Raw genomic sequence first — 22,564 nt, 5'->3', positions numbered from 1 at the left:
TTTAAATCGTTGATTATTTTGTAGATGAACCGAATACATGTATTTTGTTTAAATTGTTTCAAATCGTAGTAGAAATCTTCTGATAATGGATTTATATTTATCATATTTTTACCCCTAAGAATATTCCTTTAAATATAATTCGGCTACAAGATATTAAAAGGTTCAAAGATATTATTTTTATGAAAAAATATCCTGTCGAATTTTAAGATAAATCTGTATTTTAAATGGAATAATAATATTGAAAAGTAAGATTTCTGAAAGATTATTGAAGGTAACTGAAAGAAATTTCAATAATGGGTCATATCTTTACACTAATAATTAACATTGCATTTTTTATTTCAGTAATTTGAGGTAGTTCTTCATTATGCAGAGAAATTCTTACCTAAACCATGTAATAGCAAACTGTTTATTACACAACGTAATCGCTTTTCGGGGTCAAATGTACAATACGAGGGTTGTTCGAAAAGTTCGTGGACTGATACGATAAAATTAATGCTATGTAGTCTATGCTTACAAAATTTTTAATGAACATAAAACAACAAATGTTAAAGAAATGTTGAAAATTTTAGCTTGATACCTTGAATATTTACCAAATTATCATAAAATAAGTAAGACATTATATGATCACCCGGCGCTGTCGCCATTTAGTCTCATGACGTCATTGTTTTTCAGTGTCCGCATTCTCTACCTCATACACTTATCTTGATGAGTTTCTTTGGAGTTAAGTAAAGATTTAAACCCGTCTTGTTTATATGATTTTACAATGTCATAAACAGCTGATTTCAATGCATATAGTATTGTAAATAGATCTGATAGATCCTCACTTGATTATAATAGCATATTTGCTTGTCAGAGTTCAACATCTATCACACATGATAAACGTCACTTTTCGACATGACAAACTTTGAACACCCTTACTACAAATCGACATTAAATTTTACATCTCTAATCTCTCTAATCTTTTTCGGCGTTTAAAAAAAGTACTCTGAATGCATTTTATTTTTCAGTAGCCCATATAAATATTTTCTAGGTCAGTGCCAGTTTCTCCAGAGGGTGATACTGTATAGAATGTTGGAAAAAGAAACCCACCCTCCTTTCTGACGTCATTACAACCCCATAATTGTTTGGACATTTCATATAAAATTTACAATAAAATTTCACAGAACTTACAGAATGGGGTAAAAATTGCAAATTTTACAGTACAATTGTTTCATACCACACGAGTGAATTAACGGCATTTTTGAATGACAAATGCTCATATATAAAAAAAGAGTTTTCTCTCAGTTACACTGAGTTATCTTCGAGGTTGCGCCGCCTGGACATACCGTTGCTTTCAAAAACATCAAAAATTTATTAAAAAATGAAACTAATGATGTATAGTTTATTATATAAATAAAAAAGGTGATGCTAATTAAACATTAAAAAATTCATTGACGTATCCTAAGCGGTTTTAATTTTATGGTGCTAGTCCATGAACTTTCCGAACAACCCTCGTAGTGCTCTCAGATGCTAATTACCGTTGGAATAGCATATCATTGCATATAAGCGTTAAAGAGAGGCATACATCGGCTGTAGATCGTAAGTTTTACGTCAGAATTTCTTAATTTTAATTTCGCTTTATTGATGTGCATTAAGAAAGATGGAATACAAGATACAGATCTGTAAATGAACTGCGCTTGGGAATAGGAATGAACTCAACTTTTTTTTATATTTTCAATCTCCTGCAGTGTGTCTTGGGGAAGTTACAATGTTTTCCATTATTCCAATAATATCCCAAATTATTAAGGAATTATTATTAAGCACAGGGTTTTTTGAAAAGAAAAATTAACTCGATGAACTAATATACAAATTTCATCATCAACATTCTATTCCTATAAAAGAAAATTCGATTGATTGAGCAGTCAGTTAACTTTTAGATCGATAACAACGTGAAAATAGGTCCCCTGAATTATGATTCACCAAGAGTATTTGATTTGCTTCCTGTTTATACTTTTTGCTGGTACCAGAGTCCAAGAAGCATTTGCCAGAGGTAAGTAGAATGATACTCTTCACTTCATATCTGCTTTTTACGACATTTTTTGAAATATAGCTCGCACATTAAATTTGTTGCAGTGTTAAAAACTGGAAATTGTCTGTACATAAGAAATAGGATGTTTGTGGAGCGGAAGTTTGACCATACTACTCAAATTTGTTGCACAGACTCTGGGATACACAGGAAATATGACAACCTGCAGAGACTCGTAGATTGTTGTGGAGGTATTATGATGCAATTTTTCTTTTGTTGGTTATTATTCAAAACTTTGGGATATCTTTCCATGAAAAATATATTTTGAGATATTTATGTATTTTTTTTTTTATTACATCTTTTTGCAAAACGTATTCTGTCTGTTTTCCATAATAATGTAATTGACGGGTCTTATCTTCATGGTTTAATCAGCGCTTTTGGACAAATTAATTTCAAATGATAAGCACTATAAGTTAGTATGAGGATTATAGATAAATGATTAATATAGCGGTGAAAACACTATGCTTACCTCAACTCTTTTCGAGACATTGTTGGCCAATCCGCGATACCCAAGACTTAGCTAAGCTCTCGATTTTTTAAAACACTTCAATGATTTGAATCAAACATGCCAATTAGAGTTATATCTCTAAAAACAATAATTCCAAATAAATAAATTCTTCTAATGCAAATTACAGAGTATAGATATAAACTGTCTGGTGTCAACTTAACCTTAAAAATAATAAAACACTGAAATAAAATCGAAACAACGATATAAAGATTTTGAGTATTGATTGTGGAAATGATGGTACAAAAATCATTTAATATACAATTTCTTATCTTATCTTGAAAAGAATTTGTTTGATAAGATAACTAATATTAACTGTGTGTTAATACCAATACATGCATAATTCACATGAGTGAACTTCACTTGCAGAAAGAACATTCATATCGGAAAAACAATTATGCCACGAAAAACATGTGTACGACAAGGAGAGTGGGCTTGGAATTAATGGTGAAAAAATTATCTGTGGGGAGGAGAATAAACGTAAATATATATATTTCTATATCTTTATATAGCAAAATTTACTCTGCGTAATCGCTCATATCGATTCCAAAGCAAAGAAATTGAACGAATGATTTCTTTGAGTGTTATTCATGAGCAGTTAGTAACCTATTAAATGGTGAAACCTTGATAGTCAAGATGTGACTGAAGAATTTGTTCATCATTTACGGCTAGTTTCACAAATGAAAATCATTTCCAGGTATCATTTATCCTGTTATCAATGCTAAGGAATCTAAATGTTGCGGAATACAGATGTATTCGTCTTTGACAGAAATTTGCTGTGATGGGTTGCTGAAAAGTGTAAATGAAGGGTAAGAGAATAATCAATTCACTTCAGTTTTACACCAAAACTAAAGTAATATTTATATTTAAAACAATTTGTTTCTTTCAATTATAGTTGCAAGGTTTCTATGACAGAAAATACCGCCAATGAAGAGGAATCCATTACAAATAATCCACTTTTCAATCTTCATTTCCCTGGCATTTGCAACATGTTAAAAACATTGGGAAACTGTTACCTTTTTAAAATCTTTTGCAAATAATGTATGCATTTGACGGATTCTGAGTCTTCATGCTTGTTCAATCTCAAAAGTGGAACCATCAAGAGACGCTTGTGGATATGGACATTGGCTTTCTTAGCCTGTATTAAAGAAGAGATATGTTGTGAGATCTGAAAATTGTGATTTTAAAACTTACAGTACAATTATACAAAGAGATTGATGACAGTGATAAATTAGCTACCAATAGGCTAGCTCGTTGCATTTTCTCCGAGATACCAGTGTTTGTCCCAAAACATGATATATAAATGAAAACAACAGCATTTGCATGTAATATGAAATTGTGGAATTGTGGAAATTCATTTCAAAAGCTGATAGAGGGAAGATATAAATATATTAAATAATAAATGTGTATTTGGGGGGGGGGGAGGTGATAAAATCGTTTGGAATTAACAGGGATTAAGTAATCTTCAATCTCTCTTCTTCTGTCCTCCATAATCCTGTTTTCTTCATAACCTTTCTCATTTTTTCCTCCCCTGCCTCCAGGCTATCGTACAAAATTTTTTTTTAAGAAAATACGAGGAACATTTCAGTTTGCTCCTGGTTTAACACTTCCTTGAATACAATATACGACTCTTACTTGAATATCCAATTCTTATTCAAAGCCTAACTCTTTGCTTACTTGTCTGCTCCATGTAATGTGGGACATAGAATTTACATGCAGAATTTCAAAGATTATCTTATTCTAATTATAAATTACAAAATTTATTTCTCCAGTGAATTAATGTAAGTGAGTGTTTTTGTTTGTTTATAATAAAGAATTCTCTTGCTTTAGAATAAGTTTAGCTTTTAGAAGTAGGGAATTCCAAATCTATTTTAAGAAGTAGGCCAATTTACCAACATTGTTCCTTGTTTATGTTACCATTATGTACTATTTATAGAACTTGTAACAGACAGATACATTTGTGTATGATAATGTTTATTTATTGCAAATATAACACTTTTTAATAACAGGAAATAGAATTGAAGTATGAGTTTCACACGTTTTACATTCAATTAATAATTAATTGATCAGTTGTATATATTAGTTTCCTCGCCGTTCGTTTCATAGCAGTGTATACAGCTAATTACATAATACATACAAATATATATTTAAAAAAACCCTCATCTTTCGGTATTATCCCTTAAAGGGAAATAACAACATTTCAGTTTTCTTTGAACAGATCACAAGCTATTTCATAAGTATTGTATTTGTGCTATCAGGTGACATAAGGCATAAAACAAGAGCCGTAACCCAGGAGAAGTTTTGATCTTTTCTTTACCTGATTTTATACTGGATTACAACTATTTTAGTAATACGAGAGAGTCTGTTATATTTATCACTTTTATTACATGCTTCCAACTATCATAGATTTTGCAAGTGTATTACATACGAGTATCTTTAACTCAGAAAATGTTTCATTTTTACTCAATTTTTATTTCATGAAGTTATTTGATACCTCAATATTTTTAATATCAGTATTTGATTTATATATTCTTATGAAATCATTCACAAGTAAACCATTCATGTTAAAAAAAATTCAAGCATTCTATGAGTGATTTGTTTAGCCTAAATAGATAAAAAAAATACTTGTCGATCTCATTGTTATGACGGTGTTAACCTTGATTTAACCTCAATTGACCTGTTGAATATTACCACACATGACGTGGTGTCTATGTGCGAATGCACTTGTGAATACAGTTATTTTTAAACGCGACCTCGATCTAATTTACGTCTGACTGGTTGGTCTACCATGTGCAGAATTAATCTTTTTAAAATAATTATATTGAAACTTCGGCCTCGAAAATATTTTGCGTTTTTGTTTATGAAATATATGGATATAACGAACAGTATTCAAGCTCAAAAGTCCATTAAACAATACAAAATAGGAGCTGAGCAAACACGGACCTCCAAAGCATCAGCGGTGGGATCAGGTGCCATGGAGGAGTGAGCATCCCCTGCCGACCGGTCACATCCGCCGCCGTATTTCATTTTAAATAAAATCCTTTTGTTAAGAACTTTAATTGATACTTTGACAGTTTGGATAATATGCAAACACAAAGAAAGATAACCCTATTATATTTATTATGAATAAAGATCTATTGAAAAATAGACAAAACAAATATTTATCCACGATAGATTAAACCGTAAACCATAATAAACTGTTATTTTGTTTTGTGAGTGATGTAGATTTACCTTTTAAAAAAGAAAAAAAAAATTGCATTTTTTTTTCACAGGAAAGCGTGAGAAAAAAGTATATTTTTAAAAATCGCATGTGTAAATGTATGCGAAAATACAGACTTTTTTTGATGTTCAAATGTCTTCTTTTTTGCCATCACCTACATTTTTAAAATCACATTTTAGGATATTATTGAAGAACTTTGAATGAAAAATGAAACTTATTAATATATATTTATTCTACCTATACTTACCTACATAACACTTTTAAAAAGTTTGTTTGCAGCATCTGTCCTTAATGTACGCACTATTCTTTTCACTTTAGTCTATAAATAATTACAGGACAACGTCATCTGTATGTATCCACAATTACTTTATTGTTTATGACAATGACATGGAAATGCATTCAACATATTCAGACTAGGCAGACGTCTTTTCTGATTGCTCATTAAAAGCAGTTAAAACCAGTACTGCCATAAACGTTAATAAATAATAAATTAAGCTTTAAACTTTGTAATTGATAAAGCACAAAATAAAAAAATCCGTAAAACAATCTGGATATTAGATTTGATAGGATGAGCTTATATAAACACCTTTCAGGTGAGGCATGTCAAATTATCTAACAAAAAGAAAATAATCTTGAAACATTCTTGGCTGATCTGTTTCATGATTATGGGGACATAAATTGACAAGTATTACACACAGAATAATAATGTGCAGGTGGTTTTATTGTTATAAAAACTTCAATATCTTGTAAATTGTGATAAATCATATTGATACAATGTACTCTAAAACACCTTATCTAAAAGAATTATACTTTATACCAACGATCATCTATAAAAACCAGCTTGGTTTTGACTTAGCAATAGAGATATTCTTCGCATATTATGGGGACCTTTCACAGCAGAGAATACTAACATTGATCATTCCAGATAAATTAGCTTTACAAAATAATTTCAAAATGAAGCACTTAGTTCTTAATATGTTACCATGCTTCCTTATTATCCATTCTTTTATTCATATAACTTATTTACTCCTACAATACAATAAGAACAGCAAAATGTACCAATTCTTTGAATAATTACAATGAAAAAGTGAAGAGAAAAAATAATGATCATTTTCTAATTAGATCCCATACAATACGAATCGTGAAGAGACAAAGATATATACCCCTGGAAACACAAGAGGTAGGATCAAGTGCTTGAGGAAAGAAAGCTTCAACTGTCGACTATTCACACTCATTTTGAAATGCTTGTATTGATCAAGTAAACGGAGTATTCCGTAATCAAAATTAGTTTAAACAATTTTTTTTTGTTTTTTTACAATTTATATGATTCATGTCATTCAAAAAACGACCCAGCAAAGGGTTGTATTTGCAATCAGGATGATTATAACGATCTTAGGATTTAGAAAAATGCTCATTTCAAATGAAATTTTGGTATCAACCTATTTGTCAGCGGTTTCAAAATTTCAAATTTGCGTACTTAACACAACGTGAAGTTTAAAGTGAAAAATATTACTGCTATGGGAAATTAGCGATGGAAAATCATTAGTTATCCTATTCGGCTATACATGATATTAAAATAATAAATTCTGCATCTTGAGAATACTAGCATAAAAACAGGTTGACTTAAAAAGGGATCAGTTAAATTGCCGAAAGACCTGGTCCTCCAAAACAATATAGATATTGCCAATGCATCCGTTTAATATCAAGTTCAGAGATGGTCTGCTTTGAACCTGAAAGATTTTTAACAAATTTTGATTTAAATTGATTTTTATCAGTTGGTTTTGTAATATTCATAAAACTCCTGTTCTCAACATGTGGCCAAGTTTGTAAATATTAAATAAATGTGTTAATTTACCACTTATTTACATACACGAGCTATTTTTTTTTCATTGATAAAGAGATATTATGGATCAATATTGATATTTCATGTCGATAACTAAAGTTTTTATCTCCATTACCTTCATCACTTGTAAGCAGCCGTTTTACCATAAACAATTTTAAATGTATTGTGCGCTGTAATTCAAGTCATTGTTTATTTCGTCTGACGTTTTTAATGTATAACGTCGGATTGTGACATTTATTTGAGTGACTAAGGTTCTTGGACGTAAAATGTTTACAGTTATGTTATTTTATGTAAAATTAAATTTGTACTTATTGTTTTATTTGGAGGCACCAAAAATTTCTCCGTTGGTTTCTAACCTAGCGCATGTTTCCATCGTGGATAAAAAGTGAAACTTTTAAGTCTATTTCTTTGAGCTGCCAGTCCTGTTATTCTGGACTTTTAGAAAACAAAGTACTATCCGGTCAGGAGTTAAAATAAATAAATCATTCTGACAACCCTAGAATTGTACCTAAACATTGTCTGGAGAGCACCACAAATTTGGTGGCAAAAGTGGGATCTGTTAATTGTCTATGTTGTCTCAAAGTCTGATTTTTAACAAAATGTACACTCTCTCAACCCAATTATGACATGCTAGTTTGCTGCCTTCACAGATGTAAATATTTAGATAAAAAGCAATCGATATGTAAACCTAGGCCCACTGTAACATATTTGTAAGGAAAATGGATGCTTCCTGCATAAAGATTCCCAAAACTTCAGTGAAGTATCTAAATATTTCTATGTAACTTTGTTTATTTTGCATCATTAAGAAAATCTAATTTGATGATAGACTTTTGAGCTTCATTCCTACTGTTCGTAATAGCTATCTTCATATTTCATGATGGATTTAAATACACATGTAAACACATAAATAACAATATGTTCTGTCAATGACAATTATTTAGATATATATGCCAGCATTTTGCAAGCTCTTTGGTCGATCCAATAACTTAGTCAGCAAATACAATTTATCATTAAGCTGTCTGACGTTTTTCATACTAATTGTTATGCCATTGTTTACTCCGAATTGTCTACGGATTTTTCAGTTTGTCCGATCATGACAAGGAGCACACGGCGGGTGTGACCAATCAACAGGGGATGCTTACTTCTCCATGGCACCTGATCCCACCTATGATTTTTTTAGAAGTCCGTGTTTGCTCTGCTCCCGGTTTGTATTGTTTTAATGAACTTTTGAACTTGATTACTGTTTGTTATTTCATATCCTATCCGGTTCAATATTTATTGTGGTCTCTAGTTCTTTATGTTAATTTCATGTTTTATCTTAACTTCAATTTTCTCCTTGCTGCTAATGTTTATAATTTTCCAAATCTTTTAAGTTTGCAAAAGTAAAATTTGTTTGAAGTATAGTGATACAGAACTTTAAGGAAAAAAAAAAATAGATAAACATATACAGAATTAATATGTGAAGTGTTGATTAAAATTGACCTTTTATTACACTTAATTTGATTTCATTCTTTGTGTTGTATGGGCTATTATTTACACACTGAATTGTTGACAGATTTTTCAGTTATTTCCCGATCATGACAAGGAGCACACTGCGGGTATGCCCTGTCGGCAGGGGATGCTCACTCCTCCATGGCACCTGATCCCACCTCTGATGTCCGTGTTTGCTCTGCTCCTATTTTGTATTGTTTAATGGACTTTTGAGCTCGAATACTGTTCGTTATCTCCACATATTACATATTACATATATTTGTTTTTCCAGTACTCTAGTTCTGCTCATAGGTCTTGACCTCCTCCGTACTTCAGTAATTTATCATGTACCAGATATAGAATGTTCATTACAAGTATATTTATTCCCTTACAAATATTTTAATCAAGAAAACTTTTGCTGTTGTGTCCATTTTTTAGAAGCACAGTTAACAATGTGATATTCTGATTTAAATAGTAAAGCTCATCATGTTTTCTAATATGAGTTTAATATATATGACTCTTAAGATTACTTTCAAATGCATTTCTGCATAAGCAGCACTTCATGCTTTCCACTATTTTCCATTTGATGCAATTGTTGACGGTGAAAATCAATGTTAGAAATTTAAAAAAAGTGAAATTTAGAGCAGAAGGTCATTATTTCAAACACTTATCTCAGAATATTGTGATCAATCTTTCATTATAAATAGAATCCAATTATTACATCATTTACGTAGGATAATATGAAAGTACATCACCACTTTCCATTCCTGTCATATATTATGTAAATTTCCTACTGAAAACGTAAATATTGAAAATTCCAAGAATGCTCCAGCTTTACTGATCTTTTTTTTTTTTTTATTAAAAACAAGATAAACTTTTTCTTCCACACATCAAAATTGGCCAGGTACTTCAGTTTTTGTGATAAGAACGTCATCGTTAAAGAATCTTGGAAGAATATCTTATACATGTAACCTTGTTTAGCTGATCACCAGCTAATACATTTTTAAAATGACATCGTCTTTGCATGTCATGTATTTCAAAGCAACAAAAACATCATCAACAACAATAGCAACATTTATTTGCTGATTTAACGCATTTTGAACATACTCAGAAAATACCCGTATAATTGCATGCGTTAAAGCTGGCACAAGGAAGTCCTTAAAAGTCATTTTTCTTTTTTCATAAAGAATTGAATTACGTAAGCCTTTTACATAAATATAATTTTACAAGTTGAGCTAGAGGAAAAGGACAAGGCATTCTATTTACCGACAGTGAAATACACAATTCATGACAATAAATAAATAATGATTGACTTTATAGAGCATTTGGTCATTAATTTTCGAAACAATACTTTAAAAACCAAACCCCAAATAAGGAAACCAAGAAACGAAAAAAAGTAGATATAAGTAGAAATAAAAAAACTAGATTATACATGTACTGACAAGGAAAATAAAAACGTTTTCTTTACCATTGTATTCAAAGACAACTGCAAAAATATACGTGTATTTACCAGTATACCAAAAGTTAATTACTAGTAAAATGCTTAGTAATGCATTATTGTTATCAAAACTCTTAAAATTTAATTCAAAGAATGTACCAGTATATCTCAGAATAATATAAATCATCATCAATTAAACAGATATACAGTACATTCTCTGAGTACAAAAATAAATAGAACTAGAGGAAAGATCGTTGCAAAGCAACGAACAAGTCTTCCGTCCGATTTTCAGTATCATTGCCCGTAAGCACGGATTATGAAGGTTTATCATTCATTATGAAGAATGTCATTAGACGAAAATGGATGTAAGACGTCTTTAGTAAATTTCGATCGCTGATATCTATGCTGAAATACGTGATATTAATTGATGACAACTTCCGGTGTGACCGGAAGTGACGTTAATCGACGAAAAAACGAGGTCGAATATCTTTGGTGATAATAACCATTGCCGATATTTGCCAATATGAGCCATTTTCTGAGGACGAATTTGTAAAATAAATCTCGATGTAATATGTGGTCGGACGACCTCATTGACGTTTATCTTCAATTCCATGCAAAAATAAGCAATTTTGACTGATTCCGTTTTGACTGGAAGTGACGTCAATTGACGATTTTTTTTATGTTCCCAGCTGCTACATTTTATTCTGCTTCAATGATATATCAGTAATTCTCAATAGTTTTTAAGATATTGAGGAGAAAAACTTTTGGCCCCTCTAGATCCCCAATTTTTTTTTCAGCTTTTTTGTGACACATATTGTATAAACTTTTAATTTTGACAATTTTTATTCTTCATGTCTCAACAAATATTTATTAGTAATGAAGTACAAGTATTGTATAAACGTCTTAAAATGAAATTCTTGTTACGCCCTCTCTAGGGCCCTGGAAAGCGTCAACGTTTGGCATTTGCGGTCTAAATGAACTTCGCAGTGCACATCAAAGCATATTCCTCTATCATCGATGAAAATTTCATGATCCTATGTTAGGCCTAAGTGATTAATTAGAAAACCCGCGAACACAAACTGTTCTTCTAAAAATCACCAAATCGCGAAAATCCTCAAACCGGAAGGGACGTCAACAAAAAGAAATTAGAATGTCTATATTTTTTGATATTCTATTCGACCCCAGAGTTTCAGGAAAATCGAACAAGCCACTTCCGAAAATTCGCGTGCACAAATTTGGGATAAAAAAACAATAAAAATAGTGGAAAAGAAACATAAGATTAACAAGAAGGTCTTCTGCTGATGACGGCAAACCTTAATTCGACAGCACGCATATATGTAAAACGTTTTATCTGCTGTGTTATGGATTATATTTTGGAGGCATTTAAACAAAATTGATCTCTATATCACATACATGAAGCTTTTTATTAATTGTGTGATAAATATTTTCTGGATGACTTAACACAATAATAATTGTTTTATTTGTAGTTTACAGTTTATATATTTAGCTCATCCGAGCATTATAATTATAGTTGTGTTTACAGTTTCTTACACCGAATGATCCAGTGCCCTGAAAATGTTCCAATTTTGTGTGTATGTATAAGAATTCTTATATCAAGTATATTTATGTACTATGAATGTGTTAATGCAGTGTTTATGTTCACATAGCTATTAACAAACATTTAGTCTGCATTAGTCAGGATCACCTTTTTGAGTGCATGGGCAGCAAGTGTATTCGAAGACAATGCCACTTAACTATCAGAAGGACAGTGCTGCATCCACAACAATAAAGATTATCATTGATGGGCATGAGTTTGAGGAAAACTGGAAATTATTACATATTTTTCATCATGTTCACAACAGCTTTGTAAATGAATCTAAATTTGATGAATAGATTCATTTAAAACTTAAATTTAACAAACATGAATAAAAAAAAATACAGAAATTAATAATTTAAAGAAAAAATGTACTATTAAATAAATAAAAAATAAGAAATAAATTAAAAAAGGAAAAAAAAAACTTGGAATAAAAGAGAGAAAACAAAACAAATAATTAAAAAAGGTACCAAGTTATGTCATTATATATGTTGATAGATCTATATCCATGAAATCTTTCATAACATGCTTGTTAAATTCTTGATGTTTTGATAGATATGTCGATATAAATGAGAATATGAGAAAGTAACAATGTAAACATAGATTAAACAAATCCTGATCTTAAATCACAAGGTTTATGTAACAAGGACTTTAAAAAACGTTTTAGACCACTGAATTCGCTATTTATTTGAGCAGATTAAATGTACAAAAATTGCATGCATGAATACTTTGTACTTACCATTTTTAGAGGGACAAATGTACAGAAGCAGAATGAATTCTGAGAGATCGTATTATAATTTTGGATCAATACATGTATACACATGTATTTGAGGGTTGCAATCAAAAGATGCCTCCTACAGATTTTTGGAGAACAATTTAAACCCTTTTTGTCTTTTTAACGCTCAATCTTTACGTATTTCAAAACAGAATATCTTTGCATATGTTCTTGTGATTGTGAAGGGTGACTGTCTGGTATTAAATATACGGAGTAAGTTTTTGTTTCGACTCCTAGAAACAACTTCAGGAAGAATTATGGCACTTTCTTTAGGGTGACTTTTTGGTCTCTACGATGCAGAGAAAAACTTTAAGGAATAATGTGAATCATATTGTACTCTTTGACATTTTCCTCGTGTACTTGTAGATTTATTTTTATAGTTGACCTCTTATAGAATATCAAACTAGGACGAATCAGATAAAGAAATATGCACTTGTTACAAAAATTAAATCATTGCTTGAATTTTATCCAGGTTTGAAAACCTTGAAGAAAATCGTCTATCAATTGTTAAATATACACTCCAGAAGGTCACAACTATCAGAGGAACTGACATATTTTTTTTTAGTTCGGAATGTTACAATGTATTAAAGTGCTTGCTAAATACACAAATGATCGTAAAGGGTACAGCCCCGTCAGAAGAAGATCTTTTTCAGCAGAAAAGAGAATAAGTTATTATCTGAATAAAAATAATTTCATTTAGCATAATTGATCCATGCAGTTAAGTTGCAATCGCTTGACAACTAACACCTGCTATATTGTATAAAAGAAGGTTGAAGAAATATACATTAGGAGAAAGATAATATGTCTATTTTAAAAATAAACAATAGAACACCTGTATGACCTTTAATACTGCTTCAAATACCATCTCAGCGCGTCATAGAATTGTCATTACATAATGACATTACAGTAAAGATCAATTGGTATATTTTTTGAAGTATGAAATGACACTCGTGTTTTTTTATCAAAACAAAACATATACACAATATACATTTGAATCTCAGGAGGGATGAGGTTTTCCCGATGAAAAAGTTATAAATAAATCCAGATTATTATCTCAATAATCCGCCATGTATCATCTACGTCATCATAAGACATTATAAATACCTAATCAAGCAAGATTGCTCATTATTACTAGAAAATCCATCGAGAAAAATGGAATTCAAATTTTTTCTTGTACTGTTGTCCTTTGTATTTATTTCTAAAGAATCTTCTGGCTACGGTAAGTAAATAAGTCAATGTGTAGCTTTTCAGAAATGTTTAAATGAATTTTGGGTCACTTGTTTATATACCCTTGCACTAAAAACAGCGGATATTTAGCTAAGTCACTGTTTTCTTGTGTCTGTCTGTTGACATTTAATAATCGTTTATAGTCTTTTCATTGTTGAACATAAAATGTATCCAAAACAATATACGTACGCATTAGTTTTAGAATAATGCCGCACTAAAAAAAAATAAAATAAATGTACAAACCAGCACAGGACTGCTTTAATAATTTATATAAATTTTGAATTATAGTGATCAACTATACACGTTGTGTATATACGAAGAATGAAAAAGTTTTAGAACAGAACTTCAATAATTCTATGCAGATTTGCTGTCCAAAGTCAGGAGTGCACGATAGATATCATTTGGGCGTAAAGATGGAATGCTGTGGAGGCAAGGATTATAATATTTCTTCTTGTTCATGAAATAATTCATACATATATATTTACTTTTGTCTTAAAGGTATCTTTTAGTGCAAAATTATCTTAGCCTTTCTGGGTAAATTTAATAAAATGCTTTCTTTGGTTCTTAGTATAGGAATTAATGTTGCAGCTGTTGCAGAAAAAAAAAAGAAGAAATCATAATCCGCGGGAGTGGGTTGTGTGATTTTTTTTCCTGCAATAGCTGCAACGTTAATTTCCATAATAAGAAAGAAAAAAAATGATTTTTATTATTTATATATATATCTGTATAAACATATAAAGTAGGGTTAAGTACGCTAAATATTGTATTACTGATAATCACGGCATTGCTTGTCTCACTGATGGAAAACCCAGTGCTTAAGAAATCTTTCCAGGTGGCTTGCTTAACGTTAGAGTATTGATAAACGAGCGTGGTTTTCAAACGAAATAAAGGAGAACATACAAGATACAATATATTTTAGTTTAACAAGCATATTTCTTAAACTAGTTATTACTCATGAATTCCAAATAATGACTAGTCAATTTTATTTCAAAGGAAAAAAATACGTCGGATGAACGTTGACTCACAGCACTACGGGGTTGATAAATATTTTGCAAAACTGAGAAAAAAAAATAACTTAATGAAATGAGACTATTTGTTTTGACCAATTTTAGTTGCATGATTAAAACCTATTTTGCAAAAAGGAAAGGTATTATACTTACCTGTTTTCCTGACCCACAGATTTTTCAACTTCTATTGTATAACACATAGTAAATCTCTCCTTCTCTCTATTACATTTACATAATAATAGGAGCTTTTGAAGAAACCCTCTTCGAATAAATTTGAGAAATGAAAACTTGTATTTCCTTTTCATACATGAGCGCAACTATGCTGTTTCATTTTATTAAGCGCAAAGCGCTTTCTGTCATCTTAAATCTACTTCCGTTCGCGATCCAGCTCCACTAAGCAAGTTGGATAACTCCACTGGGTTTTCTAAAAATATGCAACTGGAAATCCCCGACGCTCTTTCGGCTATTTTAGTGTAATAATGCGTTACGTGCAGTTCTAATAATAGGAGTCAATTAGTAAGGTAAAGAGTATGCATGTACATTGTACGAAAATCCACTGTTAGTAGACAGGGGCGGTTCTTATCTCTATACATTGTAGTTCATTTAAAATCTTGTGTACCATGTAGCTAACAACTGCTGCATCTATGGCGCAAATACCTAAAAAAAAGGTTAATTATATGTCATGTACATATAATGTAAAGATTGAATAAGTACATATTTTTAAAACTCAAATGGGATTTTAATAAGTATTTAAAACTCAAATTGGAATTAAGTTATTTAGTAGAAAATTTCGCATAAAATTGATTTACAATGTACCTACATATGTACGTTCTATATAATTTATATCCATATTAACTACTATTTCTTCTTCTAGATCCTTATTTCAGACAATATAACTAAAAACAAGTCTTCCTATTATCACCCTTGCACCATGCAGAGAGCTATCAATGAAGTTGATTTTGTCATCTCGGTATCAATTAGTAACAGACTGGAATGCATTCATGAACTGTTTTTACTTGTGTTGTATTCTATACTTGTAATATGGGTAAAAAATATGATGTAAATAATTCGCAAAGAAAGGCAGTTTGCGGCTGTACGTACACGTAGGGAAAGTGGTGGCTGTGTTTTCAAAGAATCCACTTAGATAGGAAAACTAATGTATAAATGTATAATGCACAGTGTAGCATATTCAAAACAAAATGAAATATATAGTCTAAGTCTTATTTATCACTAATAAATACCGGACGCTCGTAGCGATTGTGTAAATATCTTACACACTCCATTAATGAATTTCCTGCAAAATCCTTTCTATAGATTCGTAAGTTTAAAAATCGCTCATGAATATGAAAAAAAAGAGGTATACTAAAACAATTAAGTGAGAATACTAGCATTCGATATTTTTGAGATCTTTAATTCATAACTTTAATAAATATGTTATCAATAAGGAAATATTTTATCGACGCAATAAAAATTAACATTTTTATTTTTTAGGAGCACTTTCTAAAATTAATTCACAATCACAAACAGCCAATCTTCAATTTGAAACACTCGTAAACACGGAATGAATTATTAAAAATTATCACCAGAACATTTTAGCTATCAGTGTTGCACATTAATGAGAGGAATATCAGCGACATTTTCAAGTGTTTAAAATTATTTTAAAATATATATTTTCCAGCAAATGTATAGCTACATATATAGTCAACCCCCCCCCCCTCCCTCCAATGAATTGCGATTTAAAATTATTTTGTCAAAAAACATTCTGATTGTTCACGCAAGTACTCTGAAGTTGACATTAAAAAGATGCTTGAGTTTCTGATTGACAATATCTATGTGGTTTTTGGAGACCAGGTCTTCCAACAATCTATTGGAATTCCCATGGGTACCAATTGCGCCCCGTTATTAGCAGACCGTTTTTTGTATTCATATGAAGCAGAATTTGTCCAAAATCTTGTACGTGAAAAGAAGAAAACACTTGCTGTGGCCTTCAACTCGACATTTAGATATATCGACTACGTATTGTCAATTAACAATGGCTATTTCCATTCTCATGTCGATACGATATATCCTTGTGAACTTGAGATAAAAGATACCACAGAGTCTGACACATCTGTTTCATTTTTGGATATTTTACTTGAAAAAGACGTTAATGGTAATCTAACAACCAAGCTTTATGATAAACGTGATGACTTTAACTTTTCAATCGTCAACTTCCCTTACTTATGCAGCAATATACCTTGAAGTTCATCACCTGCATACGGGGTATATATCTCTCAGTTGATTCGATACGCAAGAGCATGCTCTACGTATGTACAATTTCTAAAACGAGGTAAATTATTGACAAATAAGTTGATGAAACAAGAATATCAGCTGTCTCGTTTAAAGTCATCATTTCGTAAGTTCTATGGTCGATACAATGACCTTGTCAGCAAATACAATTTATCATTGAATCAAATGCTGACTGACGTTTTTCACACTAATTGTTAGGCCGTTATTTACACACTGAATTGTCGACGGATTTTTCCGTTATTTCCCGATCAAGACAAGGAGCACACGCCACGGCGGGTGTGACCGGTCGGCAGGGGATGCTCACTCCTCCATGGCACCTGATCCCACCTCTGATGTTTGGAGGTCCGTGTTTGCTCTGCATCTATTTTGTATTGATTAATGGACTTTTGAGCTTGAATACTGTTCGTTATCTCCATATATTTCATACGCAAACCTACCTCGTCGCCCGCGTGGCGCAGTGGTTAGAGCGTCTGCTCTAGAGTCGCGGAGAAAGGAGTTGATCCTTACGTCGCGGGTTCGAATCCCACTGTGGGACGTGGAGACCGGTTCTTCGGATGAGACCTTATAAACCGAGGTCCCGTGTCGCAGTAGGTGCTGGCACGAAAAAGATCCCTCACTGCTCAATGGCCGTAAGAGCCGAGTATAGGACAAAATTTGCAGCTCTCCAATGGCAAGTGGTGGCGTCTCCATATGAGTGAAAAATTCTCGAGAGGGACGTTAAACAACATACAAACAAACAAACAAACAAAAAAAGCAAACATACCTCTTATAGTCTCCTATAAGGCGATGGAGAACGAAAATATTTTTACATGTTCTTTTTTTTTCGTTTCTTTCTTTTTTTTTTTATTAGGTTTGAGAAATACCTTACTGTTTGGACTAAACATCTGTTATTTAATTTTTATATATATATTTTTTTTAAAGAAACGGAGAATCTCGAACCTTCAAATGTTTCCCCTTGCGGTTTGAAAAGGCGGACATAAGTTTTATTTTAAAGTGAATATGTACGTATCGAAGAACTGTGCTCGCCCCAGCGCGGTCGCACTGTCAACATAATACTTCTTCCAATACAACAGGCAATTTAAATTCAAAATAATTCTGATGAATTTCAAACATTGCTTAGCGCTTTCCAGTACTTTCAGTACTTTGATTTATATTGTAGAGCATACATTTAATCCAGATATCGAGTTTTGCTGTGATGAAGAAGTCCGTGAAAAATCAAAGAAACATGGAATATGTGTTGGAAGTAACAAAAACGACCGACATTGTAAGCAAATTAAACTTAAGAAAAGTTCATTTACTTTTAACAAGAATTAATTTTCAAATATTTTTTTTAATTTTGATCTGCCTATTTGAAACTAGATCTATCTCAACATACAAAATATACTAGTCGCCTGTGACTAGGATTCTGCTTAGATAAAGAAACAACTTACGAAAATAAACTAGTTTGCATTACTAAAATAAAAATCATGTTAGAACTTATTAGCATAACTGGCTGTTATACTTGCATAAAACTCACAATTTTCTAAGCATTATACATGTAATTATTTAACATGCAATTACCCTGAAACAATAAATTACATTTCTTAAATATTGGGTAAAATGTACATTTGGGTTTTTTTTTAATCGAAACCCTGGCATCCACTTCACTTAACTCATTTTCAAATCTTCTACTCTTTGCAAATTAATATAACTTCCCGTACTTTACAGATGGTCGGTTGCAATGGTTTTGTTTGTAGATTGTTGCCAAGTAATTTATAAGTTGAAATGTTGGAAAGTACGAATTCCACATTAAAATGTTACAATGCTAAATCATGGGATATTTCAAACTTGATCCCTACCTTAATCATAGCTGCAATTATGTTGGGTTTGTTTGAAATTATAATATGTTTCAAAGATCATAAACTGAGAACAGACGAAAGTTAAAAAAAATGACTATGTTGATTTTTATTGAACAAACATGTATTAAAAGCTGCACGTTTATAGTGTAAATGTAATCAAATTACAGGATGAGAATTTTGTTTCATTTTCAAAATTATTCAAAGAATAACACATTTTGAATTTTTATTGAAGTCTGTTTACAGTTTATGGTCTTGAGACCAAACAGTATCAATAATAGTTTCTCAATTAAACAATTAAGAAACTCAAGTGTGTTTAAAGAAAAAGTCCACCGAAACTACAATTATAAGTAATTGCTTACTTTTTTTTGACACTGTTCATATAAATAATTTTAAACTGCACAGTTTCAACTTTAAATACAGGTACTTTCTTGCTGTAGGAACTGATAGCACAGCTGGTATCAAATAAAAAAAATCTATACTCTGATGATATGTCTTGCTTGATTTCAGCGAAGGCACTATGGTGTGGAAAGAACGGAACCTCACAGAGTCTTGAATGTTGCGATGGGAAATCCTACAACGCATCGTTATTCAAATGCCTGAACAACACAGTTATTCCAATTGAATACGATATATGCAAAGGCGTATTTTATGATAAACGAAGGCAAATCTGTTGCGACCGGTCAACTCTGTACGGTGTTCCTTCATATCACTCCAATTATGAATGTTGTGGCTCCTCTTTGATTGATAAACGAATTAAACAGTGCTGTATCTGGTCTGGTTCTGCCTATGTTCAACCAAAAACAGGAGACTGCTGTGGAGAACGTTAGTAAACTTTAAAAAGATGTCAAACTTTCAAATTATTTTTGATAAGAGTATCAATAGATTTTGACCAAATACATATTTGTATGTTTAGAGTCCTTGTAGGTGTCGTTCATTATGTTAAGAATTTTATATTATCCATGTCATTGTTTCAGAACTTTATAACCAGAAATCAGAAATTTGCTGCAAGGGAAAACGAATTGCTGCCAATGAAAATACGCGATGTTGCGGTGATGGATTTTACAATTCTTCTTTTCAACTTTGCTGTCATTCTGAAAAATCTGCCCGTCCATTCAACAGAAAGAGCGAGAAATGTTGTCAAGGTTTGTATTTTTCTTCAAGTTTTCTTATTTTGGATAGGTTCGATGTCATAAGTTATCACGTTTTAATACACGTGTTTTCTAGGTCTTGTGTTTTCCGTGAAGGATCTGCCAAAACCGAAATGTTGTGGAAATCGAGTTTATTCGTCACGAAGTCAAGTTTGCCACGGTGGTGTAATTAACAGAAAGAAGGAAAGGTTATAATACATGCATTTGTTAAATGTGGATTTAAACAAAGTAAAGTATTTTGAAAATTCCAGTTGGTGTAATGTAAGAGTGCTAGAACTCATTCACTAGAACACTTCATCTAAACAAGATGTATAAAATATATACCGAGTTGTGATCATGACTTGCAAGAAATTCTTTTTTGAATTTTATTTCATGATAATACTTCCATGTAATAATAAAAATGTGTAAGTATTTTTAAAATAATGCATTCTTTGTAGTTGCAATAGGGGCAGTCAGTCTGAAAATTCCTTAACGAAGGAGTCATTCTACCGTTCTGTCCAACAACTCTTCCCTGCTGGCATTAATACGAAACTCAAGAAATGGAAAGGAAAGAAAGGTTTCCCACTGATTATTGTCAATCTTCCTGAAGCCAATATTTACCTGGGAAAAGTCCCAAATCTCTCTTCTCAGTACGATGATCGTTCTGCTTAGATTAATGACATCTGAAGAGAGAGAGAGAGAGAGAGAGAGAGAGAGAGAGAGAGAGAGAGAGATGATAGCAATAGAGAGATAATATCCTGATATTAATTTACAATTGTATTGACTTTTTCGCGAAATAAAATCAATTTATATTGCCTTGATATTTTTTGTAATTATGTTCTACTTCATTTTCTTGTAACCTGGTTATCTGTTTGTTTTCAAAAAAAAAAAAAATTATAATAATAATAATAACCAAATTTACAAAAATGTTCGAACTAAAGATAGAAATATGTTTTGCTTAATATATATCATGGAAAATTACTATAGAAATCCACGAACCAATATCTTTTTCCTAAAACAACTTAGTACATTAAACCCAACGAAAAAAAGTGATTTTGCATCATTTAATGTCAATCAAATTTTTTACCTCTTGCTTCACTCATTATTTCAACAATCTGATGTTTGGATCGTATACGTACAACTGCATTTTCGGTTATACTGATTCTAATTTCACAACACAGAAGCCACCTGCATACTCTCTTCCTATGTACAAAAAAAATCTAGGATGCATAAGGTTTGTGTATTTATATAATTTTCTTTGAAAAATAAGGTAAGTGGAACAGCTTCTTTCGATCAGTCTTTGGTACGTCTATCAAATATTACAGGTTTATCATGCATGTAAGGTTAGTAAGGAGAGATTTCAAGTTGAACAAAATAACCTGAGATCTAGACTTCCTTGTCTTGTGAAAATATGAATGAGAAGGAGCATTCTTTTCGAGTGCTTTCACAACCTAAAACATATGACTGGTTTGTTATGATTGAATGGATACAATTTGTACAAAAGAAAACAAACACAAATAAAAAAAAAATAAAGTAAAACAATCTTAATAAAAAAAAACCCATATAAAACACACACAAAATGACAAATGAAAACTTCTTGGTTGAAAAAATGGGTTCGATAATCAAATAATTAAATTAGATCCCTATATTCGTATTTCATATATCTTTTTTTATAAACTAATTCACAAATAATTAAACAGGTTTAAAATGTATGTGCTAAAAACTTCTTTTGATTTCAAAACTTACAAGTTCGTTTGATAATCCCTCTCATAGAAGATTTATTTACAGCTTAAATACAGAAAACTGCGATGGTGGTTGCGTTTGTGATAAAAACGAAAAGAAAAAAAAACCTTGAAATGTAAGGCATCTTCAGGTGTATATTAAATTAAGAATATGAGAAAAAAAATTATCCCCAAGTTAGATAGGAATATGACTTTGTTTTTTTCTTTTTTTAGCAGAATAGCGCAGATACTGTCCATATATTTTGTACTTATGTTACCTCTCCATTTTGGCCTTGAACTCTAATATTTATTGCACAATCAGTGAGGAATTCGGATATGCTTCCATAAAATGCCACCCACATAGATATACTTGGTGCGTGCATTTATCGTATTTTTAACATATTAAACACTTGTGCAGACTTGAAGTAAGTAGAATTTAATTTTC

The 22,564-nt window shown here is 31.4% G+C and overlaps 2 protein-coding genes across 2 annotated transcripts in view; one reads left to right on the top strand and one right to left on the bottom strand.

Annotated features, from left to right (window-relative positions):
* The window catches only part of LOC133204132 (xylan 1,4-beta-xylosidase-like), a 478,456-nt gene that overhangs the window by 332,883 nt on the left and 123,009 nt on the right, over positions 1-22,564 (bottom strand). The window lies entirely within an intron of this gene.
* Positions 1,951-21,070, top strand: LOC133204250 (galaxin-like). Its single transcript, XM_061339990.1, has 10 exons — positions 1,951-2,029; positions 2,113-2,256; positions 2,940-3,050; positions 3,268-3,379; positions 3,466-3,548; positions 18,593-18,697; positions 19,779-20,093; positions 20,246-20,413; positions 20,496-20,607; positions 20,857-21,070. The coding sequence occupies exons 1-10, from the start codon at positions 1,951-1,953 to the stop codon at positions 21,068-21,070; spliced, it is 1,443 nt and encodes a 480-aa protein (XP_061195974.1).

This window comes from Saccostrea echinata, unplaced genomic scaffold (genome assembly GCF_033153115.1).
Source record: "Saccostrea echinata isolate AGI-Se365-2 ecotype Australia unplaced genomic scaffold, CSIRO_AGI_Sech_v1 ptg000052l, whole genome shotgun sequence".
Lineage (NCBI taxonomy): Eukaryota > Metazoa > Mollusca > Bivalvia > Ostreida > Ostreidae > Saccostrea > Saccostrea echinata.
Note: the sequence above shows the minus strand (reverse complement) of the source record. Positions and strands in the feature narration are given on the sequence as shown.